Raw genomic sequence first — 25,377 nt, forward strand, 5'->3', positions numbered from 1 at the left:
AGGACAAGCTCACAGAGAATAACTGACCAGAAGGTCATGGAACAAAGGCAAACAATATGTTAATGGTGTGGTGTCCCATCTCTGACGCTTCCCTTCCCTTCTTCGTCTGCTGTGTCTCCATCTCTGGGGATAGGCTGTCTACTAATATTCATTATAAGCCCACCGATTCCCACAGCTACCTCGACTACACTTCCTCACACCCTGCCTCCTGTAAGGACTCCATTCCATTCTCCCAGTTTCTCCGTCTCTGACGCATCTGCTCTGATGATGCAACCTTCCACAACAGCGCTTCTGATATGTCTTCATTTTTCCTCAACCGAGGATTCCCCCCCACTGTGGTTGACAGGGCCCTCAACTGTGTCTGGCCCATTTCCCACTCTGCTACCCTCACCCCTTCCCCTCCCTCCCAGAACTGCATTAAGGTTCCCCTTGTCCTCACTTTCCACCCCACCAGCCTCCACATCCAAAGGATCATTTTCCGCCACATCCAGCATGATGCCACTACCAAATGCATCTTCCCCTCCCTTCCCCTGTCAGCATTCCGAAGGGATGGTTCCCTCCGTGACACCCTGATCCACTCCTCCATTATCCCCACCACCTTGCCCCCTTCCCACTGCACCTTCCCCTGCAATCGCAGGAGGTGTAATACCTGCCCACTTACCTCCTCCCTCCTCACGATCCAAGGCCCCAAACACTCTTTTCAGGTGAAGCAGCGATTTACTTGTACTTCTTTCAATTTAGTATACTGTATTCGCTGCTCACAATGTGGTCTCCTCTACATTGGGGAGACCAAACGCAGATTGGGTGACCGCTTTGCGGAACACCTCCGCTCAGTCCGCAAGTAGGACCCGAGCTTCCGGTTGCTGGCCATTTCAACACCCACCCCCGCTCTCATGCTCACATCTCTATCCTGGGATTGCTGCAGTGTTCCAGTGAACATCAATGCAAGCTCGAGGAACAGCACCTCATTTACCGATTAGGCACACTACAGCCTGCCAGACTGAACAATGAGTTCAAAAATTTCAGAGCATGACAGGCCCCCCTTTTTATTTTTAGTTATTTTTTCTTTTTTGTTTGTTTTATTTCAGTTTGTTTAGTTTGTCTCTACTGTTTCTACTGGAGCCAGGGCTGTTCATTTTACAGTCCATTCACACCCGCTCTGTACTAACGCTTTGTCTTTCAGCACACCATTAACATACCGTTTGCCTTTATTCTGTGACCTTCTGGTCAGTTAATCTCTGTGACCTTGTCTTATCAACACCTTCCCTTTTATTATCTCTTGCCCCACCCCCGCTTTACTTGCTTAAAACCTTTTACATTTCTAATATTTGTCAGTTCTGATGAAGGGTCACTGACCTGAAATGTTAACTCTGCTTCTCTCTCCACAGATGCTGCCAGACCTGCTGAGTATTTCCAGCATTTCTTGTTTTTATTTCGGAAAGGCAGCTGACTTGACTTAGTGCAATGCAATCCTGCAATCCCTGTCTGTCATGGAGAAAGAGCTCCAATGGCCTTTAATGCCCCCTCCCCTTGCATCTTTCTAATTGGCCCAGAAACCATTGCATTCAACTCAGTCCTTCCGTGCCCACATAGACACTGGAGTGGGTGGAGCTTCTGCTGGTGTGATTGCGGACTATGATAGAATGAACTTGCAGTTATATAGCATCTTTGCCATCCTTGGGATGTCCCAAAGTTCTTCTTTGCCAATGAATTACTTTTTTGAAGTGTAGTGATTGTTGCAATGTAGGAGACATGGTAGCCAATTTGTGCACAGCAAGCTCCCACAGACTGCGATGTGATAATGGTCAGATAATCTGTATTAGTGATGTTGGCCAGGGCACAAAGGAGAACTGCCCTGCTGTTCTGCAAATAGTGCCATGGGGTCTTTTGTGTCCAACTTGAACTTCGGTTTAATGTCCCATCTAAAAGACGGCACTTCTGACAGTGCAGCACTCCCTCCAGTGAGGTATCAGCCTAGATTATGTATTTGAGCCTCTGGAGCTGAGATTGAAACCACGACCTTCTGACTCAGAGGCTAGAGTGCTACCAACTGTGTTGCTAGGAGATATGTGAGAGCAGCCTGCGGTGACTCACCCTCTGAATTTTTTTCATGCCACCTCACCCATCCTGCGGCTTCTGTCCAGTAGCTCACATGCATTTTCAAGAAAAGCATCAAGCCGAACCTACTGCCTACTTCCTGACATGCCGTGCAGCAGCCTGGTGCCATGAGATCGCTGTATCTGCCGCGGCATGGCTGGTGTATTTGCCGCAGTGCTGTTGGCACCATTGCCCACGTTAAGACTCTGCTGTGGAAATATTTAAGGTGTGAATGTTCAATGGCTTTTGCGAAGATTCCTTTTGTCTGCCATTTTAATTGTGCTCCGCGAAAATAATGATCTGAGGGAGGTCGTATGCTAATTGGGATTCCAAGGGGATAATCTTAAACTGATCTTAAAAGCATCAAGTTACTTCCTCATGGTCCTCAACTGAAGATTGCTGCTGTGTTGTTGATTACCTCGACGCTTGGCTTGTGTACAACTGAGCTTGGAACCGGGGTAGAACTCTGAGATTGGCTGAGTCCTGATGGAAAAGAGCAAAGGTCAATGATGCCAAGAAAATCAAAGCTGATATTGCGAAATTGTTGCAACTTCCTAAAATGATCTTTGCATGACCTGTATCAAAATCTTTTTTTCTCCCCTTGAAGGATCAGCTACTTTAAGCTGATGCCTTGTATTCTGCCACAAGTACAATATCGCATGATGATTATGGTTTGTGTGGTTTTATTATTGAAAATCGTTGCATTGTGTGTTGATGTTCCATTGTGCAATGCCAGAGAATAGTATAAGCCTTTCTAACCACCAGTCTCAAACATTCCAAAGCTCCCCTGGCCAGCTTCCCATCTTCTACCCTTCATGAAGTAGAGCTCATCCAAAACTCTAATATAATATAAAATAAAAACAAGAAATGCTGGAAAAACTCAGCAGGTCTGGCAGCATCTGTGGAGAGAGAAGCAGAGTTAACGTTTCAGGTCAGTGACCTTTCATCAGAACTGGCAAAACCTTGCTTCCTGTATCCTGACATGCATCAAGTCCCATTCGCTCCTGTGCTCACTGACCTACATTGGCCCCCAGTCCGGCAATGCCTCAGTTTTCAAAAATTCTCATCCTTGTTTTTAAATCCCTATCTCTGTAATATCCTCCTACTCCCCCTCCCCCCCCCACCCCCCCAACACACAACCCTCCAAGATCTCTGCACTCTTCAAATTCTGACCCTTTGTGTATTCCTGATTTCCTTTGCCTCAGCATTTATGTCTGTGTCTTCAGCTGCCTAGCCTGTGAGTTCTGGAATTTCCTCTCTGAACCTCTTCACCTCTTTCTCCTCCTTTAAAAGGCTCCCCAAGACCTCCCTTTTTGACCGAGCTTTCGGTCACCTGTCCTAATATCTCTATACGCGGCTCAGTGTCACATTTTGTCTGATGATGTTCCTGTGAAGCAAGTCGGGACATTTCATTGCATTAAGTCCACTATATAAATGTGACCTGTTCTGGCACAGTTTTGCATGCTGTGATCCACAGTCAGCGAGTTCCTTATCTTGACTAGGATGCCTGAGTGAACCTGGGAGTAGTCCTTGCACTTCCTTCCCTGTCACTCTGTCCCCCACCCCTTTTCTGTCCACAGAGATGAGGAGATTTGATGCTAAAGTGCGCGTGTGGTCCAGTTCAGAGCAGCTTAGGCTGCCTGACCAGCCTCCAGTTGCAACTCTAAGGTAGCTGATGCATAATGGAAAAGTAATGGGATGGGCAGTAAAGAAAGAGGGATTGTACCGCTGTGAAATTTAACCCAAGAATTCATGGGCGGTTCACCTCTCATGGGAGGGGCTGAATCCAAGATAATCCCAAGTCGTAATCTAATCTGGTTTTGGATATCCTAGGAGAAGTCGTCATCGAATGGATTGGTGTTCGGTAATCCACTGCATGTCTTGCCTCAGTACTCACTACCGGACGGGAATGGGACGATCCCACGGTGAGTAGCTGTGAGAAAACCCTTTGCTGAATTATCTTCCCCTCCTCTCTTCTGAAGGTGCTGACTGTCACTGGGGTGAAGTTCCGAGGGGCCTGGGGACTCTCCAATACCTTTGCCCGAGGGGCTGCCCTTCACTTGAGTGTCTGGGCAGTGAATTGCCAGCTAGGTATTTGAACTTTTGCAGCAGCATGGCCCCAGCCCAGTCCTTGCTCCTCAGATTGCCCAGAATAAACCCACTATCCAACAGCACTCCAACCATCAGGAGTGGGAATCAAACCATGAACCAATTTGCCCTTTGTGGCTCAGTGACATGAAGAGCAATTTCAGCACCTCCATCCCATCCTCATGGAATCATAGAACCATATTAGCACAGGAGTCCATTCAGCCCATCATGCCTGTGCTAGCTCTTTGAAAGAGCTATTTGATTAGTCTCACTATACTCTTTCCCCATTGCCCTGCAAATGTCACTTTGTCATATACATCCAATTCCCTTCTGAAAGTTACTATTGAATCTGCTTCCACCATTCTTTCAGTCAGTGCATTCTGTGATATTCTTGGGACTAGACAGTAGAAAGAGATAGAGAACTGCTGCGCGCTGTTAAAACATGGATTCCTTTATTCCCTTACAGATACCCTCTGCTGGTGTGTATGGTAGCCTTAAGTGGACAAAATGCACAATGCAGTTTCAAAACACTACACGCTCCAAATCACAACTTGCTGTGTAAAACATATTCTCCTCATCTCCTCTCCACTTCTTTTCCCAACTATCTGACAGTGGATACAGTTTCTGACTGAAAGCTTGGTACAGTTCTGGGATTCAACCCAAGACCCTTCTGGTCCTTGTGACCTACTACAGTTCTGGGCATAATAATTGGGCCCTTTGGGCTTCTTGAAAAATCTGCAGTGTGTATCTATCAACACTGCTTCCATTTAAAAAAAGCAGTTCGCATTCTTTGTAATTTACCTTGCCTGATTCCTGCACTGTTAGATTTGTCAGATTGCTCTTTTTATTTTCCAAAAATATACTTTATTTATAAAAATTTGTAAAAAAAAAAATTACAAAACAGTTCAAATTTGACATTTCAGGAAGTGCAATAGAGATCAGATTCCTTCGATACAGAACGTGAGGTGCCTCACAACTCTTGCCATTCCATTTTATATACAATGTACATTTGCATTACACAGCAAAATCATATTTTGGTGCATTTAGCCCGAGGGGTTTTACACGGGTTCCAGCCCCTCGGTATACTATGGCGGGAGGACCTTGCAAAGTTTACCCGCACTTCATTGAGATTTGTCAGACTGCTTGTCTGACATCCAGTACCAGAAGAACAGAAACCTCCTCCAGTTAAACATTGAGAAGGCCTAGCCGTTGGATTTGGCCCCCATCACTAATGTCCTTCCTGAGCCACCAATTCCATCCCTCTCCCTGGCCATTGTCACAAGCTGCAGTAGACTGTTAACCTCAGTCTCCTATTTGATCCCGAGCTATATATCTTCTCCATCATCAAACCAACTACTTCCACCTGACTCTGCCCCTTCCTCAGCTCATCTGCTCCCTCATTCACGCTTTTACGAACCTAAGAATTTGGAGCAGAAGTAGGCCATTCGGCCCCTCAAGCCTGCTCCGCCATTCAGTAAGATCATGGCTGATCTGTTTGTTAGCTCCAGACTTGACTATTCCAATGCTTTCCTGGCTAGACTCCCACTTTCCACCTTCCATAAACATGAGCTCACCTAAAACTTTACTGCCCATATCCTAACCAAACCCATATACCCTTGAGCTCACTGACCTACATTGGCTCCCAGCCCGACAACACCTCGATTTTAAAAATTCTCATCCTCTTGTTCAAACCCCTCCATGGCCTCACATCTCCCTATCTCTGTAACCCGCTCCAGTTCTACAACCCTCTGAGAACTCTGCATTCCCCAACTCTGGCCTTTCGTACATCCACCACTTCATTTGACCTACAATTGATGGCCATACATTCAGCTGCATAGACCCTAATCTCTGGAACTACCTCCCTAAATCTTTCCACCTCTCCCTCCTTCTTGAACATACGAACTAGGAACAGGAGTAGGCTATTCGTCCCCTTGAGCCTGCACCGCTATTTTATAAGATCCTGGCTGATCTGTTTGTGGACTCAACTCCACTTTCTTGCCTCCCCCTGATGCCCTTTGACTCCCTTGTTTGTCAGGAATCTCTCTACCTCTGCCTTAAAAGCATTCAATGACCCTGCCTGCATTGCTCTCCAGGGAAGAGTTCCACAGACTTACAACCCTCTGAGAGAAAAAATTCTCCTAATCTCTGCCTTAAATGGGAGATCCTTGATTTTTAAACTGAATCCCCTAGTTCTAGTCTCTCTCACAAGGGGAAACATCCTTTCAACATGCACCCTGTCAAGTCCCCTCAGGATCTTCCATGTTTCAATGAGATCACCTCTCATCCTTCTATGCTCCAATGAATACAGACCCAACCTGTCCAACCTTTCCTCATAAGATAACCCTCTCATCCCAGAAATCAGTCGAGTGAACCTTCTCTGAACTGTTTCCAGATCTCCCTTAAAACCTATCTCCTTGATGACCTGTTCTAATATCTCCTTTGGTTCAATGTCAATACTTGTCTGGTACTGTTTCTGTGAAGTGCCTTTTACTACGTTAATGATACTGTATAAATGCAAGTAGTTGTTCTTTGGTACACTAATCTACTTCTTTTGAATTTATTATCAGTGGATTAATTTGAAATTTGTTCCTAGAATGTAAATGACATGGGGAGGGCTGTATTTATGTCTAATTGGGCCATGGGTCAGTGGTGGTTATATTTAAACAGTGAGCGTTGTGAATAACCTCAGTGAGGGAAGTGACCTTGATGTGACTGAGCACAGGAGTGTGAGGAAGCTGAACAACCGGCGGGAGAGAAACGCGCACAAGCCATGAGTGTGTCAACCTTGTTGTGACATTTGGACTGTATGTGATCAGTCTCTTGTTGGGAGCAGTAATTCCTGTTCTGAAATAGAGAAACAAGTTTGAGAGGTCTTTGGAACTGTTCGATCCTTTAGGAAAAGGAAGCTGTGAAGAGAGGTGGTTCCTGATGATGGGAGCCTGCATTTAAAGGGACCCCAATGGTGTGAGAGCTGGGTCCCATGCTCCATCCCACCTCCGGGCATTTGGTTTTTGTGGAGACGGGATCAGGGGCCGGGAGGGCTGTTAACTCGCATGCGGTGAATAGCCAGTCCGGCTCATTAAAAACAGCCTAATTGAGACCAATTAAAGGAGGTCAACTGGAATTTTCCAGTCGGCCTCCAGGTTCTTAGAGGTGGCGGGGGCCAGTTTAGGTGCCTGGAGGTGGGCACCCAGCACCAGATCTGGGCGGGTGGGGAGTAGGGGTGGCAGTGCTCCAGGCAGGCCTAGAGCCCATCCCTGTCTGCCTGGGTGCAGGAGCAGCCACAGGCTGCCCTGTAGATGGGCTCCCCTGCTCCCCTCCTCCCCACCCCCAACCAACACCAGTGGCCTGGCTGCTGAATCTATTTTTTAATTAAAGATTTTAAAATGTTGGGGTGAGAATACCTCCATTTTGAAGCGCCCTCTCTCTCTTACTTACCTGGCATTGCAGGCTGCTGCTGCTCAAGCTGGAAGACCTCTGATTGACCCTCCAGCTTCGAGAGCCCGCCCGTTAGAGGCCTACTCAGGTCGGGAAAAAAGAACCCGATCGAAACACTGCGGACCCGAGCCCGACCCGACCCGAGTCCCTCCGATTTTGCCCCGTGCCTGACCCATCCCGACTCGACCTGAGCCCAAACGCCATACCCTAAAGATGGGCCCGACCCAAACCCGACATATATCGTGAACCTGTCCTCTGGCCATTAACTTACCACCCAGGGGGAAAACCACAGATGAGTGACTTTTCCCACCATAGGAGGGAAAATCCAGCCCACAGTGGTTACCTATATAAACAGGCACTGCATTTAAAAATAATTCACTAGCCCAAACCTGGGTGGGGCAGGGCAGCTCACAATGTGCGTTGGTTTGATGCTTTCCTGAACCCTTCAGCTCCCAAAACCTTTGAAGTGTGAGTGGAGAGCGGCAAGGACAAGGGCAATGGGGCATCTCGTTAACTGATGAGATTGAAGGATTGACAAAGAAACCGGAATGGCAGAGAAATGGGGGTGAATTGGAGTCAAATCAGTTACAGAAAGAGAAATAGAGAGAGGGAAATATTGGATTAAGAGAGAGAGAGAAGGAAGAGAGGGAGAGGGGGAAAGTAAGAAAAAAAAAATATCTGTATTGTCTGTTTTGAAATCTCTAAGTACAATTTATCATCGGAAGAAGGGAGACTGCACAGTTTAAATTTCTCTCAGTTTCCATTTCTGGGCCAAAGAGGTTGATTGGCATTGCATGTGCAATTACCACATTGTTAATGTTCTCACACTATTATTATGAGCCTTACATTTCCGTGGTGAGTTTACTGAACAATTAATGTGCAAATGCAGCTAGTTCTTAAAAATAACGAGGTGGCTAAGGGCAAAATGCCTTTTGTGTGGAGTGGGCTCAAGGGACCAGCCACTTCCGGAGAATTGCAACTCGTGGCGCATCTGTTAATCATCAGAACGTAAGAAATAGGAGCAGGAGTAGGCCATTCAGCCCCACAAGCCTGCCCCGCCATTCAATAAGATCATGGCTGATCTGTCCCAGGCCTCAACTCCTCTTTCGGGCCTGCTCTGCCTAACCCTTGGCTCCCCGAGATTTCAAAAATCTATCTACCTCCTTAAATACATTTAGTGATCTAGCCTCCACAACTCTCTGAGGTAGAGAATTTCAGAGATTCACCACCCTCTGAGAGAAGAAATTCCTTCGCATCTCAGTTTTCTAAATGTGTGCCCCCTTATTCTGTAACTATGTCCCCTAGTTCAAGATTCCCCCACTAGTGGAAACATCTTCACAACATCTACCCTGTCAAGCCCCCTTAAAATCTTATCTCTTTCTATAAGATCACCTCTCATTCCTCTAATCTCCAATGAATAAAGGCCTAACCTGTTTAGCCGTTCTTGATAAAGACAACCCCTTAATCCCAGGAATCAGCCGAGTGAACCTTTCTGAACTGCCTCCAATGCTAGTATATCCCTCTTTAAATACGGGGACCAAACCTGTACCCAGTACTCCAGGTGCGGCCTCACCAACACCCTGTACAGTTGTAACAGGACTTCCCTATTTTTAAACTCTAACCCCCTGGCAATAAAGGCCAAAATTCCATTTGCCTTCCCAATTACTTGCTACACCTGCATGCTAACCTTTTGTGTTTCATGCACAAGAACACCCAGATCCCTCTGTACTGCAGTATTTTGTAGTCTTTCTCCATCTAAATAATAATCTGTCTTTTTATTCTTCCTGCCAAAGTGGACGACCTCACACCTTCCCACATTGAACACCATCTGGCAAGTTTTTGCCCACTCACTTAACCTATCCTTTTGCAGATTTTTTGTGTCTTCATCACTACATGCCTTCCCACCTATTTTTGTATTGTCAGCAAATTTGGATACACTATATTCTGTCCCTTCCTCCAAGTCATTAATATAGATAGTAAATAGCTGAGGCCTTAGGACCGATCCTTGTGGCACCCAACTAGTTACGGCTTTCCAACCTGAAAAAGACCCAATGATCCCAACTCTCTGCCTTCTGTGTGTTAGCCAATCCTCAATCCATGCCAACACATTACCCCCAATACCCTGCGCTCCTATTTTGTGTAATAACCTTTTATGTGATATCTTATCAAACGCCTTCTGAAAATCCAAATACACATCTACTGGTTCACCTTTATCCACTCTGCTTGTTATATCCTCAAAGAACTCTAACATGTACCTGTCAGGCAGGGAGGAAGTTGTCGAGCGAGGGAGCCGTGGTTTACTAAAGAAGTTGAAGCGCTTGTCAAGAGGAAGAAGAAGGCTTATGTTAGGATGAGACGTGAAGGCTCAGTTAGGGCGCTTGAGAGTTACAAGCTAGCCAGGAAGGATCTAAAGGAAGGGCTAAGAAGAGCGAGGAGAGGACACGAGAAGTCATTGGCGGATAGGATCAAGGAAAACCCTAAGGCTTTCTATAGGTATATCAGGAATAAAAGAATGACTAGAGTTAGATCAAGGATAGTAGTGGGAAGTTGCATGTGGAATCAGAGGAGATAGGGGAAGCGTTAAATGAATATTTTTCGTCAGTATTTACAGTAGAGAAAGAAAATGTTGTCGAGGAGAATACTGAGATACAGACTACTAGGCTAGATGGGATTGAGGTTCGCAAGGAGGAGGTGTTAGCAATTTTGGAAAGTGTGAAAATAGATCAGTCCCCTGGGCCAGATGGGATTTATCCTAGGATTCTCTGGGAAGCCAGGGAGAAGATTGCAGAGCCTTTGTCCTTGATCTTTATGTCGTCATTGTCGACAGGAATAGTGCCGGAAGACTGGAGGATAGCAAATGTTGTCCCCTTGTTCAAGAAGGGGAGTAGAGACAGCCCTGGTAATTATAGACCTGTGAGCCTTACTTCGGTTGTGGGTAAAATGTTGGAAAAGGTTATAAGAGATAGGATTTATAATCATCTTGAAAAGAATAAGTTCATTAGCGATAGTCAGCACGGTTTTGTGACGGGTAGGTCGTGCCTCACAAACCTTATTGAGTTTTTTGAGAAGGTGACCAAACAGGTGGATGAGGGTAAAGCCGTGGATGTGGTGTATATGGATTTCAGTAAGGCGTTTGATAAGGTTCCCCACGGTAGGCTATTGCAGAAAATACGGAAGTATGGGATTGAAGGTGATTTAGTGCTTTGGATCAGAAATTGGCTAGCTGAAAGAAGACAGAGGGTGGTGGTTGATGGCAAATGTTCATCCTGGAGTTTAGTTACTAGTGGTGTACCGCAAGGATCTGTTTTGGGGCCACTGCTGTTTGTCATTTTTATAAATGACCTGGATGAGGATGTAGAAGGGTGGGTTAGTAAATTTGCGGATGACACGAAGGTCGGTGGAGTTGTGGATAGTGCCGAAGGATGTTGTAGGTTACAGAGGGACATAGATAGGCTGCAGAGCTGGGCTGAGAGATGGCAAATGGAGTTTAATGCGGAAAAGTGTGAGGTGATTCACTTTGGAAGGAGTAACAGGAATGCAGAGTACTGGGCTAATGGGAAGATTCTTGGTAGTGTAGATGAGCAGAGAGATCTTGGTGTCCAGGTGCATAAATCCCTGAAGGTTGCTACCCAGGTTAATAGGGCTATTAAGAAGGCATATGGTGTGTTAGCTTTTATTAGTAGGGGGATCGAGTTTCGGAGCCACGAGGTCATGCTGCAGCTGTACAAAACTCTGGTGCGGCCGCACCTGGAGTATTGCGTGCAGTTCTGGTCACCGTATTATAGGAAGGATGTGGAAGCTTTGGAAAGGGTGCAGAGGAGATTTACTAGGATGTTGCCTGGTATGGAGGGAAGGTCTTATGAGGAAAGGCTGAGGGACTTGAGGTTGTTTTCGTTAGAGAGAAGGAGGAGGAGAGGTGACTTAATAGAGACATATAAGATAATCAGAGGGTTAGATAGGGTGGATAGTGAGAGTCTTTTTCCTCGGATGGTGATGGCAAACACGAGGGGACATAGCTTTAAGTTGAGGGGTGATAGATATAGGACAGATGTCAGAGGTAGTTTCTTTACTCAGAGAGTAGTAGGGGCGTGGAACGCCCTGCCTGCAACAGTAGTAGACTCGCCAACTTTAAGGGCATTTAAGTGGTCATTGGATAGACATATGGATGAAAATGGAATAGTGTAGGTCAGATGGTTTCACAGGTCGGCGCAACATCGAGGGCCGAAGGGCCTGTACTGCGCTGTAATGTTCTATGTTTAAATTTGTCAAACATGATTTCCCTTTTGCAAAACCATGTTGTCTCTGTTTGATTGCATTATGTTTTTCTAAATGTCCTGCTATTTCTTCCTTAATAATCGACTCAAGCATTTTCCCAATGACTGATGTTAAGCGAACTGGTCTCTCGTTTCCTGCTTCTGTCTACCACCTTTCTTGAATACGGGCATCACATTAGCAGTTTTCCAATCCACTGGTACCCTCCCAGAATGCAGTGAGTTTTGGTATATTATGACCAATGCCTCTGCACTGTCTCGGCAGCCACTTCTTTTAAAACCCTTGGGTGCAGGCCATCAGGTCCTGGCGACTTGTCTGCCTTTAGTCCCATCAGTTTGTCCAGCATCTTTTCCCTCATGATGGAGATTGTTACAAGTTCCTCCCTCCCATTTACACCTTGCTCATCTATTATTGTTGGGATGTTTATACTGTCCTCCACCGTGAAGCCTGATGCAAAATTTATTTATTTATTTAGAGATACAGCACTGAAACAGGCCCTTCGGCCCACCGAGTCTGTGCCGACCAACAACCACCCATTTATAATAACCCTACAGTAATCTCATATTCCCTACCACCTACCTACACTAGGGGTAATTTACAACGGCCAATTTACTTATCACCTGCAAGTCTTTGGCTGTGGGAGGAAACGGGAGCACCCAGCGAAAACCCACGCGGTCACAGGGAGAACTTGCAAACTCCGCACATGCAGTACCCAGAATCGAACCCGGGTCCCTGGAGCTGTGAGGCTGCGGTGCTAACCACTGCGCCACTGTGCCGCCCCGTATATTGGTTTACCAAAATATTGGTTTAAATTATCTGCCATTTCCCTGTTCCCTGTTATTAATTCCCCAGTTTCATCCTCTAAGGGTCCCACACTTACTTTAGCTACTGTCTTCCTTTTTTAATATACCCATAGAAGCTCTTACTGTTTGTTTTTATATTTCTTGCCAATTTACTCTTATAATCAATTTTCTCCCTCTTTATTAGTTTTGTAGTCATCCGCTGCTGGTTTCTAAACATTTCCCAATCCTCTGGCCTACCGCTCGTTTTCACCGCATTGTATGCCTTTGTTTTTGATTTGATACTCTCCTTAACTTCCTTTGTTATCCCCGGGTGGTTCATCATTCTTTTCGAGTCCTTCCTTCTGACTGAAATAAATGTTTGCTGAGTGTTATGAAATATCTGCTTAAATGTCTGCCACTGCTCATCCACTGACTTCCCTGTAGTCTATTTTCCCAGCCTGCTTTCGACAACTCTTTCTTCGTACCTCTGTAATTGCCCTTGTTTAAGTTGAAGACACTGGTTTGAGACCCGAGTTGCTCACCCTCAAACTGAATTTGAAATTCTACCATGTTATGATCGCTTCCCCCTAAAGGATCCTTAACTACGAGATCTCTTATTAATCCTACCTCATTACAGAATACCAAATCTAAAATGGCCTGTTCCCTGGTAGGTTCTGCAACATATTGCTCTAAGTAACAAATCCCTGAGGCACTCTTCAAATTCATCTTCCATGCTACCTTTGCCAATTTGATTTGTCCAGTCTATATGCAGATTAAAATCACCCATGATAAGTGCCCTCCATTATTTCCTGATTAATACTTTGTCCTACAGAGAGGCTACTCTTTGGGGGCCTATAGACCACTCCCACCCGTAATTTCTTTCCCTTGCTATTCCTTATTTCCACCCAAACTGATTCTACATCACGATCTATTACACCTATATCATTACTCACAACTGCACTGACCCCTTCCTTTAAAAGCAAAGTTATCCCACCTCCTTTTCCTTTCTGCCTATTCTTCTGGAACGTTGAATATCCTTGAATATTTAGATTCCAGTCTTGGTCATCCTGCAACCATGTCTCAGTGATAGCTATCAAATCATATTCATTTATTTCTATCTGTGCCGTCAGCTCATCTATCTTGTTACAAATGCTGCGTGCATTCAGATAAAGAGCCTTAAGCTTTGACTTTTTACCTACTCTGAATCCCCTGAACTTGTGCATTAGTAATGGCGGGAGTCATTAACATGCCTTTATTTTTTCTCTCAGCAAGATTTGCCCCATTGTGCATTGAAGCATTTCTGATATTGTAATAAGGTGACCTTTCTAATCAAGTCTTTGTTTTGCATGAATTCTGCTTGTTTTTAACATCAGATTGTTTTGTTGTTGTTGTAAATGAATCCATGTCTCCTGGCAGGTTTCTGGTGGAGGCCTGCAGCTTTCTAAGCCAGCACCTTCAGACCGAGGGCCTCTTTCGCAAATCCGGCTCGGCGATTCGCATGAAGAATCTGAAGGTACGTCACTGGACTTCATGTACAATGGGATAAGAGCTCCCCGATTGAGTGGGCCAAGGTGCTGCCTAGTAAATGAGGTTAGATTCTCCTGATCTCTGCCAAGTTATGGGCGGTGACAGTCGCTGTATAATTGATCTTAGTAGCTTGGCCTAACGAGAGGCAAAACATCAATTGGGGATTCCTGCTACGGATCACTAGCCAGTGTTTCCTGGTGGAAATTGTGTTGCTGTCGGATATGGGAGTCCCCGAACTGTTATGCGTTTGCCTCATGTTCTTTCCTATTCTTTTTAGTCTTGGCGTTGGCTTGCCTTATGTCCGATCACCTTAGTAATGAGGAGCCAGTAGAAAGTGGTTGAGGCAAAAATGGTATCAATGTTTAAGATTAGATTGGACAGCTGGATGAGGGAAAAAGGGGATGAAGGGATCTGGGAACAGATCGGGTAAATGCGATTAGGACTATTGCCCACTTGGAGGGTAAGCACCAACAGGAACTAGTTGGGCCAAATGGCCCATTTCCATGTTGTCTCTTCCATGTATTAAGGGAAGGGGCTGGTTCTAGAAGTTCTTTCAGTTCTACAACCCACCAGATTCTCAGCACACCTCCAGTTCTGACCTCTTGCATATTCCCCATTTTAATCACTCTACCATTGGCGGCCGTGCCTTCAGCTGCCTAGGCCATAACCTCTGGAATTGCCTCGCTAAACCACTCTGCCTGACTACCTCGCTTTCCTCCTTTAAGACACTCCTTAAAACCTACCTCTTTGACCAAGCTTTTGGCGTCTGACCCAATATATCCTTCTGTGGCTCGGTGTCAAATTTTTGTTTGAAGCACTTTGAGATGTTTTGTTATCTTAAAGATGTTATATGCAAATTGCCGGTGCACTTCCCTGACTGTTGTCTGGAGGTGGTCTGTCATTTTTCCATTCCGGCTATAATTGGGTGACCAGATTCCTGTAAGAGGAGGAGAGAAGGGGATCGGAGCCCAGAGTAAAAAGGTGAAGCAATTGAGTCCTGAATGAGGAGAAATAAATTTGAATAATGTGTAGCTGGAAGATGTAAAGGCTGTAGAAGGGCTGAGCAAAGTTCCTGTCATGTGTTAGCGTAATATATTAAAGTGAATGTTTTTGTCCAGGTCCCTGTACAGATTCATTCTACCGGCAAATAACTTCCCTAAAAACACAGGGCTTGGTAGTACAGCGATACTTTCGGAAGTCCTACATTAGTTGGGATTGAAGAATTGATCGGAGCAGAGCTTCTGGAAACTACCATCCCGTGTTCCTGTCCCATACAGCCTTTTAGCTGTCAGCATTTTACCAGTCGGTACAGCACACGCTCAGCCTTGCAGGATCAGCTGTCTGTGCAAGGAGAGTAATTGAAGAGAAATGTGGAAAAGAGAATGGACAATGGGTTTTTACAAAGGCTGCTTAGAAAAGGAAAGCACAACACCAAATTACAGATCCCAGTTGAATTGGATCCCTGCTTAATTTGCTGAATGCCCACTCAACCCAATTAGAAGCAGGTTGGGCCTCAAGTCTTTGCCTCAATTTCTCAACGCAACCGTGCATGTACGTTTACATAACTGTACAAAGCAGACTACACAGAGCCACAGTCACTCAATGGTCAAACCCAGCTGTATTCTCAAAACTGTGTGGCTTAGTAACAGGCTACAGTGCTAAAGACAGTAACAAAGCAATGGCTCCATAAGCCTGAACAGAAGTAATTTTCAAGCAGCTCTCTCCTCATTTCAGTAAGTGTTTTTCAGTATTATGTTTCTGTTCCAATTTAATACAAAAACAAGTAGGGTTACACTGTGGCATGTGCTGCTCAAAGTGGGTGACATTTTGTTCTCTTGACCTATGACATTAGGCAAGCTCAGTCTGGTGCTTCTCACATCTTAAAGGGCTTATTTTCTTTTTGAAGAAAAGAAAGACTTGCATTTATATAGCGCCTTTCAGGACCTCAGAACGTCGCAAGGCACTTTACAGCCAATTAAGTACTTTTCGAAGTGTAATCACTAAATGTAGGAAACGCAGCAACCAAATTGCGCACAGCAAGATCCCACAAACAGCAATGCGAGATTGACCAGATAATCTGTTTTTGTGATGTTGGTTGTAGGATAAATATTGTCCAGAGACCAGGGATAACTCCCCTGCTCTTCTTTGAAATAGTGCCATGATTTAATGACCTATCTGAAAAAATGCACCTCTGACAGTGCAGCACTCCTTCAGTACTGCACCGGAGTGTCAGCCTAGATTTTTGTGCTCCGGTTTCTGGAGTGGGAATTGAACCCACAACCTTCTGATTTGGAGGCAAAAGAGAATGTTACTCCCTGAGCGATGGCTGACTAAGACAGTGAAAAGGGGTGGAGTGTTTTGGCAGTGCAGTGGGATAAATTGCATACCAAAAATTATGCAAAAGATTTCTTGCAGTCCTGAGCTGGGGAAAAAAACAACTGTAATGAAATAATGTGCACACAAAAAGATCTGAGCTGAGCTGATTTACAAATTATATAGGACCGCCATCTGGTGGCTGAAGTGAGAGAGCAATTAAATTTTTGTCAGCTCAGCTTCCGGAAGTGTAGAAGGTAATCAAAGAATGTTTCAGCCCAAGATAACTGGAATTTATTTTTTCATTTGTTTAAAGATAGTGGAGTTCTTGTATTGATTATTAAGAAGCAGAACTTCAGCTATTTTATAAAGACAGACGCATTATACAATATATGCTCCCACAGTCAGGTATGGAGTTCCAGGATTTAGACCCAGCAAAGATGAAGGAACGGCAATATATTTCCAAGTCAGGATGGTGTCTGACTAGGAGATGAACTTGCAGGTGCTGGTGTTCCCATGCATCTGCTGCCTTCGCCTTCTAGGTGGTAGAGGTCGCGGGTTTGGAAGGTGCTGTCGAAGGAGCCTTGGTGCGTTGCTGCAGTGCATCTTGTAGATGGTACACACTGCTGCCGCTGTGCATCAATGGTGGAGGGAGTGAATGTTGAAGGTGTGGATGGGGTACCAATCAAGTGAGCTGCTTTGTCTTGGATGGTGTTGAGATTTTTGTGTACTGTTGGAGCTGCACTCACCCATGCAACTGGGGAGTATTCCATCACACTCCTGACTTGTGCCTTGTGATGGTGGACAGGCTTTGTGGGGAGTCAGAAGGTGAGTTACTCGCTGCAGAATTCCCAGCCTCTGACCTGCTGTTGTAGCCACAGTATTTATGTGGCTGCTCCAGTTTAGTTTCTGATCAATGGTAACTCCCAGGATGTTGATATTGGGGGATTCAGCGATGGTAATGATGGAAATGGTTAGATTCTCTGTTGTTTGAGATGGTCATTGCCTGGCACTTGTGTGGCATGAATGTTACTTTCCACTTATCAGCCCAAGCCTGAATGCGGGCATGGGCTGCTTCATTATCTGAGGAGTTGTGAATGGTGCTGAACATTGTGCAATCATCAACAAACATCCCCACTTCTGACCTTATGATGGAGGGAATGCACTGATGAAGCAGCTGAAGATGGTTAGGCCTGGGACACTACCCTGAAGGCATGGATGAATTCTCAGCACTCCTGTATGACATTTTAAATAAATGGGTTAAGCCTCGTGTTGATATAGTGAATGTTAACCAAGCATAGAATCATAGAAAGTTTACGGAACAGTAAGAGGCCACTTGGCCCATTGTGTCTGCGCCAGCTGAAAAACGAGCCACCGAGTCTAATCCCACCTTCCAGCATTTGGTCCATAGCCCCGCCGGTGGCATTTCTTCACAGATGAAGAGTTTGGGAAGGTTATATTCATCGGTTGCAGGCCCGCTGCTGACTAGTCAGGCCTATCTGTAACCAGCAGATTCTCCCACAGTGGGTGCAAGTGAAGGTGTAGTCGCTGCTGGCGACAAATGGATCTATTCTTCTCTTCCTTTTCTCTTTCATACTGATTCTTCGTTCAGTCTCAAAGGTGTTTGTAGCCCTCCTGATGTAGCATCTCCAGGCATCACTATCAATGGCCTGCGCTTCCCACTGGCGATGGTCAATGTGGCACACAGAGAGGGACTTCTTCAGGGAGTCCTTGAAACATTTGCATGGGGCTCTTCTGTTCCTTTTACCCATGGTCAGCTCTCCATACAACACGATCTTGGGCAGGCGACTGTCATCCATCTGGGCAACATGACCCGCCCAATGCAGTTGGCTTTGCAGGAGGATGGCCTCGATGTTGGTGATGTTGGCTGCTTCCAGGACTTCAATGTTTGTGATGCGGTCCTGCCAGTGGATCCTGAGGATGCTGTGGAGGCAGTGCTGATGGAAGCGCTCGAGACGACGTACATGACGGATCCATGACAGGTGCATATCCAGACACGTTTTAAATGAGTTGAGGGTTTCTGCCTCTACTGCCTTTTCAGGAGTTCCAGACCCCCACCACCCTCTAGGTGAAAAAACCTTTCCTCATCTTCCCTCTAATCTTTCTACCAATCACTTTAAATCTATGTCCCCTCGTCACTGACCTCTCTGCTAAGGTAAATAGGGTCTTCCCATCCACTCTATCCAGGTCCCTCACAATTTTGTACATTTTGATCAGATCTCCCCTCAGCCTTCTCTGTTCCAAGGAGAACAACCCCAGCCTATCCAATCTTTCCTCATAGCTGCATTTTTCCAGTCCCGGCAACATCCTCATAAATCTCCTTTGTACCCTCCCTAGTGCAATTACATCTTTTCTATACTGAGGTGACCAGAACTGCACACAGTACTCCAGTTGTGGCCTAACCAATGAGTTATACAGTTCCAGCATAACCTTGTATTCTATACCTTGGCTAATAAAGGAAAGAATTCCATATGCCGCCTTAACCACCTTATTGACCCTTCCTGCTACCTTCAGGGATCTGTGGATATGCACTCCAAGGTCCCTCACTTCCTCTACACCTCTCCATGTTCTTCCTTTAATGTGTATTCCTTTGCCTTGTTTGGCCTCCCCTCACACTTCTCAGAGTTGAATTCCATTTGCCACTTTTCTGCCCACCTGACCAGACCATCAGTATTTTCGTGCAGTCTACAGCTATTCTCCTTGTTATCAACCACATGGCCAATTTTTGTGTCGTCTGCAAACTTCTTGATCATGCCCCCTACATTTACATCCAAATCGTTAATATATGCCACAAAAAGCAGGGATCACCGTACTGAGCCCTGCGGAACGCCACTGGAAACAGCCTTCCAGTCGCAAAAACATCTGTCAACAGTTTCCCTTTGTTTCTTGCCACTGAGCCAATTTTGTATCCACCTTGTTACATTTCCCTGGATCCCATGGGCTTTTATTTTTTAAACAGTGTGCCATGTTAAGTTGGTGCCAGTAATTTCTAGGCTCATTCTATCGGCAGCGTTCTTTGATAATGAGAGTGATTCATAAGCAACTTGCATTTCTATAGTGCCTTCCACCAGCTCAGGACATCCCAAAGCGCTCTACAGCCAACCAAGTACTTTTTGAAGTGTAGTCACTATTGTAATATAGAAAACGCAGCAGCCAATTTGCGCACAGCAAGCTCCCACAAACAGCAATGTGATAATGACCAGATAGTCTGCTTTAGTGATGTTGGCTGCAGAATAAATATTTGACCAGGGAGGGGGAGAAGGCTCCTGATCATCTTCAAATAGTGGGATGGGATCTTTTACCTCCACTTAAAAGGGCAGACAAGACATCAGTTTAACATCCTATCTGAAAGATGGCCCCTCCAACAATGCAGCACTCCCTTTGTACTGTACTGGAGTGCCTAGACTGATTTTGTGCCCAATAAGCAGATTTTGTCTGCAGGGATTCAGTACTTTGGGAAGAGATTTAATCTGCTGGAAGTGAATTGGAACGGACTTGTTCCATTCGGTTCCTGTGCATTGGGAACCGTGGGAATAGTTTTGGACCATTGTACTCGTGTATATATAATTGAGTCGCCCATCAGGCAGTGATTTTACTCAGCAATCACCTGCTGACAGTTTGTCTTTGACTTCTTTCCAACACCCCCACTTCAATTAAAAGTTAGAGTCTCCACTTTGCAAAGGAGTTTCGGAGAAGAGATTGACAAGAGCCCTGTATACACAGGGGAAGGAAGTGATTTGATAACCGGACACCACAGCAGGAAGTCTGCAGGCATCTTGAGAAAGTGTGTCCGTGTCCTAACGAGAAATTGCAACATTCATTTTCCAAAGACGATTTAAACTCAAAGAAATCCATGACACTGTTACGAGAGAGTACAGTTTGTGTTCCAGCCATTGTGTTGGCTGAAGACATGTAACTTTTTCTCAGTGTTAAAAGACTCCTTTGCATCGACCTGACCACTGTTTTTGCCAATTCGGCTAACTCATCCTTCCCGAACACGTCGCCTCTGTTTTTTTTTATTATTCAGTCATGGGCTGTGGGCATCGCTGGCCAGGCCAGCATTTATTGCCCATCACTAATTGTCCTTGAGAAGGTGGTGGTGAGCTGCCTTCTTGAACCGCTGCAGTCCATGTGGGGTAGGTACCATAAAACAATCAGGAGTCCAAATTGAACATAAGAGTAATGGAACTTTGACTATCCACCTTTTAATAGAGGGTGATCAGCAGCTTCCACTTGCACAGCGTCATTAATATAGAAAATGTCTGAAGGTCCTTTGCAGGGGCATAACTGCCATGGGTGGCCTTCCCTTCAGATGGACTTGGACACCAAGCCATAGAATGAAATATAATAGAGAGGTGGCTAAAAGCTTGGCCAATGAGTTGGGGTGAAGGGAGCAGAGTACTCAAGAGCCTGGGGCCTGTGCAGCAACAACTTTTATTTAGTACTTTTCACATAGAATAACATCCAGAAGGGTAATCAAAAAAAAAAGCACCGACCCAAAGAAGGAACTATTGAGAGAGGTGATCAAAGACTTGATAAGAGGTGGCCCTTTTATGAAGGGCTATAGAGGGGAAGGGTTTTCGGGAGGGAATTCCAGAGTACAGGGGACTAGGCGACTGAAGGCATGGCTGATAATGAGGTGGGAGAAGGAATGGAAGGATGTGCAATTTTATTTTATTCATTATTGGGACATGAGTGTCACTGGCAAGGCCAGCATTTATTGCCTATCCTTAATTGCCCTCGAAAAGGTGGTGGCCTTTTGAACCGCTACAATCCATGCAGGTACATCGACAGTGCACAAGAGGGCAAAGTTGAAGAAATGGGGTGTTTTGTATGGTGGGGCTGGGTTGAAAGAGTTTGGGGATAGGGAGTAGCGAGGCCACCAAGGTATTTAAACAGCAGGAGGAGAGTTTTGAATTGGTTAGCAAGGGTGGGAGTGATGAGTGAGCAGGACATAGGATGCAGGCAGCAGATCTTTGGATGAACTTCGCAGTTTCTGACTCGGAGGCGAACATGCTACCACTGAGCAAAGGCCAATTCTGTTTCAATAAGACGTGTAACTTTATTTAAATTGGTAGCATCAATGCAACACCAGACACGAGGCCGATCATTCTGGTGCTACGTTAATGCTATCAGTTTAAAATATTGACACTATTACAGGCTCAGTGGTAGCACTTTTGCCTCTGAGTCAGATGGTCATATCGTTGAATCCTACTCCAGAGACTTAAATACATAATTAGGCTGATATTTCATCGCATAAATGAGGGAAGCTTTCAGCTGAGATGTTAAACCAAAGGCCCATCTTTCCTCTTGGTGGATGTAAAAGATCTCGTGGCACTATTCTGTCCTACCCAAGATTTATGCCTCTACCAATACCATTAAAAACAGATTATCTGGACAGTACTATTTGTGGGATCTTGCTGTGCGCAAATTGGCTGCTGCCTTTCCTGCATCACAACAGTGACTACGCTTTTAAAACTACTTCGTTGGCTGTAATGTACTTTGGGATGCCTGAAGGCTTCTATTGGTCTGCCAAAAATATTTATAATCACCTCAATACATCTCATCCATAGACGACACCCGCGACAGTGCAGCTCTCCCTCAGTAATGCACTGGAGTGTCAGCCTGGATTTTGTGCTCAAGTCTCTGGAGTGAGACTTGAACCCACAACCTTCTGACTCAGAACCGCACATTCTGGAATTCCCTCCCTAATTCCTCTGTCTCCGCACCTCCCTCTCTTTCTTTAAGACTTCCCTGGACACTTTTCTTTTGTGTGTGTGGTCAAGCTGCTAATATCTGCTCCTCTGACTTGGCATGCATGTTTGTCTTGTTCTACCTCTGTGAAGCATCATAGGGTATCTTTTTTGTTTTAAAGGCACTATATAAATGCAGTTGGTACTGCAGAATTACATAGAATTTTACAACATAGAAACAGGCCATTCGGCCCAATGGTGCTTATTGTCTGCACGTCCTCCTCCCACTCCTCTTCATCTAACCCCGTCAGCATTATGTTCCCTTCATTTCACCCTTATGTTTATCTAACATTTCTATCAATGCTATTTGTCTCAGATACTACTTGTGGTAATGAGATTGATCGATCATTTGATTAACCTTACATCTGTTTAAAGGCTTGTGGCCTATTTTACCTTTGTTGATGTTTTTATATTTAAGTATATATTTTCTGGTTTATTTCTAAAGGCAGGAAGTCTGCTCCTTTTTTTAAATTGTTATCTCTGTCTGACCAGGCTAAGCTGCAGCAAGGGGACTGCTCCCTCGAATTCACTTCTGCCTCCGATGTTGCCGGGTTGCTGAAGCAATTCTTTCGCGAGTTGCCCGAGCCCATCATTCCCGCAGGGTTTCAGGGCCCACTGTGCCAGGCCCAGCAGCTCCAGGCCGAGGGTGAGCGCGGGGCTGCCACCGTCCTGTTGACCTGCCTGATGCCCAGGATCAATGCAGCCACCATGAACTACTTCTTGTCCTTCCTCCAGACAGTTGCTGCAAGGTAGGATACCCCTCCACTCCCCTTTTGTTCTTTAGGAATGGTTTGGACCGAGCAACTGGGGACAGATCCAGCAATTCAGGTGGAGAGTCTCCATAAGGATTGAACACAGGGGTTACACTGACCAGTTCCATGCCATCCAGTAGGGGGAGGTGGAGGGGTATTACAAAGGGCAGCTCAACGTGGGCTGGCCAAGATGGAGCAGGTGAGGGAGAAAAAAAATCTTGGTAACTATGGGGTCAGAGGTACCCAATGGGCAAAAGTAAAATTCCCCCCCAAAAAAATGTCAGTTGTGGCTCAGTGGGTAGTGCACTCTCAACTAAGTCAGCAGGTTGTGGGTTCATTTCCCGCTCCGGAGACTTGGGGCTGGATTTTCCCTGCGGGATTAAGAACTTGGCCGACAGCCACAAATGGGGGCCCAACGTCCGCACCGTGTGGGGGAAACGATCGCTCATTATGATTTTCCAGGAGCAGCCAATCATTGGCCAGAGGGCGGGCTCACCATCCAATTAAGGTTGGTGAGTGGACTCTCGAAGCTGGAGGGCCAATCAGAGGCCTTCCATCTTGAAAGGAGCAGCAGGATGCCATGGAAGGTAAATGAGTGAGAGGGCACTTCAAAATGGAGGTGCCCTCCCTCCAACATATAAATTAAAAATGGCTTTTGCAACCAGATCACCACTGTGGAGGAGGGGTGGGGTGCGGGAGAGGGGCCCACTCTGCAGCAGCCACAGGCTGTCCTCTAGCACCCAGGCAGGCAGCGAGGGACTCTAAGCCTGCCTCCTGTGCTGGCCCCCCCCAGTCCGCTGCTGGGAGGCCGCCTCCAGGCAGCTCAACTGGCCGCCACTGCCTCCGGGAACCTGGAGGCCAATTGGAAAATCCCAGTCGGCCTCCTTTAATTGACCTTAAGTGGCCATTAATGAGCTGGATTGGCTACTTAACCTGTACAGGCAGGTAACCCTGCTGCACCCCCTCTCCCGAGCCTGCCTTCACGTAAATGGCCCATTGGTAGGATGGAGTCAGAGAACCAGCACACCACCTGGCTGGGTTATTTTTAGCAGCTGCTCACCTCCGACCCCGGCAGGAGCTAAAAATCCAAACCCTCGAGCACAAAATCTAGGCTATCATTCCACTGAAGTGCTGAGGGACTGCTGCAGTATCAGAGGTGCCATCTTTCAGACTAGATGTTGAGCTGTGTCCCCGACTGCCTCATCAGGCCAGACAGCATCCATGTAGAGAGAAAGAGTTATAAAGTTTCAGGTCCATGACCTTGCAGCAGAACTGGAAGAAGTGAGGAATGAGCAGCTTTCCAGTAAGTACAGGGAGAAAGGGAGAGACAGGGATAGAACAGTCTCTGATAGTGTGGAGGGCAGGATTGATTCATTAACAGAGGGGATGATTGTGCAAGGCAAAAGGGAGTAGTGTTCGGGTAAGCATGGAAACAAAAGATGGGTCTAGAGAATAAAAGCAAAATACTGCAGATGCTGGAAATCTGAAATGAAAACAAAGTGCTGGAAATACTCAGCAAGTCTGGTAGCATCTGTGGAAAGATCACAGACCTGAAACTCTCTTTCTCTCTCGACAGACGCTGCCTGACCTGCTGAATATTTCCAGCACTTTCTGTTTTTACTTTGGGTCTAGAGGAGGTGTAAATGGTTACAGACTGTGAGGGAAAGTGGGTGATTAGGATCTAAAGTTGTTGAACACATTGGGTTGAATTTTCAGGCCCCTCTGAGGTCGGGAGCAGAGGTGAATGAGACCTGGAAATACTGGCACTGCCAGTGAGTCAGTTTCCTGACCCCGTTGCTGGCGCCAGCCATTTTGGAGAAGGTGGGTTTCGGGCCAGCAGGGCTCATTAAAAGCCTTGTTAAGCACACTTAAAGGAGGACAACTGGAATTTTCCAGTCTGTCACCAGTTTCCTGAACCAATGGGGGGGCAGTTTAATGGCCTGGAGGTGGGGCCCAGTGGCAGGCCTGGTGTCCAGAACTCCCGGCAGGCCTAGAGGCCCTTCCTCCCTGCCTGCCTGAGTGCAGGTACAACCACAGGCCGTCCTGCAGAGGGATTCCACCCCAACCCCACCACAAGGGTGGCCTGGCTGCTGTATCTGTTTTTATTTAACTTTTTTTTTTAAAGTTGGAGACCGGACACCTCAATGTTGAAGCACCATCTTATTTACTTACCCTCTACTGCAGCCTGCTGCTCCTGTTGAGTTGAAAAAGTCTGGTCCTCCAGCTTTGAGAGCCCTTAATTGGACAGGAGCCTGTCTCAATGCCAATTAAGGGAGCACCTCCGTGAAAATTCCAAAGTGGGATAGGTTTGCGATCCCGAAACAGTCCCGATTA

The 25,377-nt window shown here is 46.0% G+C and overlaps 2 protein-coding genes across 2 annotated transcripts in view; both read left to right on the plus strand.

Annotated features, from left to right (window-relative positions):
• The first annotated feature begins 2,250 nt into the window (after positions 1 to 2,250).
• LOC137353166 (inactive Rho GTPase-activating protein 11B-like) lies at positions 2,251 to 23,550 on the plus strand. The gene is made up of 6 exons (XM_068019214.1): positions 2,251 to 2,294; positions 2,705 to 2,768; positions 3,931 to 4,022; positions 14,094 to 14,190; positions 22,784 to 23,040; positions 23,328 to 23,550. Exons 1-6 carry the CDS (start codon positions 2,251 to 2,253, stop codon positions 23,548 to 23,550), a joined length of 777 nt encoding a protein of 258 aa, XP_067875315.1.
• A 73-nt stretch (positions 23,551 to 23,623) lies between these two features.
• The window catches only part of LOC137353167 (uncharacterized), a 39,118-nt gene continuing 37,364 nt past the window's right edge, over positions 23,624 to 25,377 (plus strand). Inside the window, exon 1 of the mRNA XM_068019215.1 lies at positions 23,624 to 23,630. Within this exon, the coding sequence (XP_067875316.1) occupies positions 23,624 to 23,630 (7 nt within the window). The remainder of the gene's footprint in view (positions 23,631 to 25,377) is intronic.

This window comes from Heterodontus francisci, chromosome 40, assembly GCF_036365525.1.
Source record: "Heterodontus francisci isolate sHetFra1 chromosome 40, sHetFra1.hap1, whole genome shotgun sequence".
NCBI classification, from domain to species: domain Eukaryota; kingdom Metazoa; phylum Chordata; class Chondrichthyes; order Heterodontiformes; family Heterodontidae; genus Heterodontus; species Heterodontus francisci.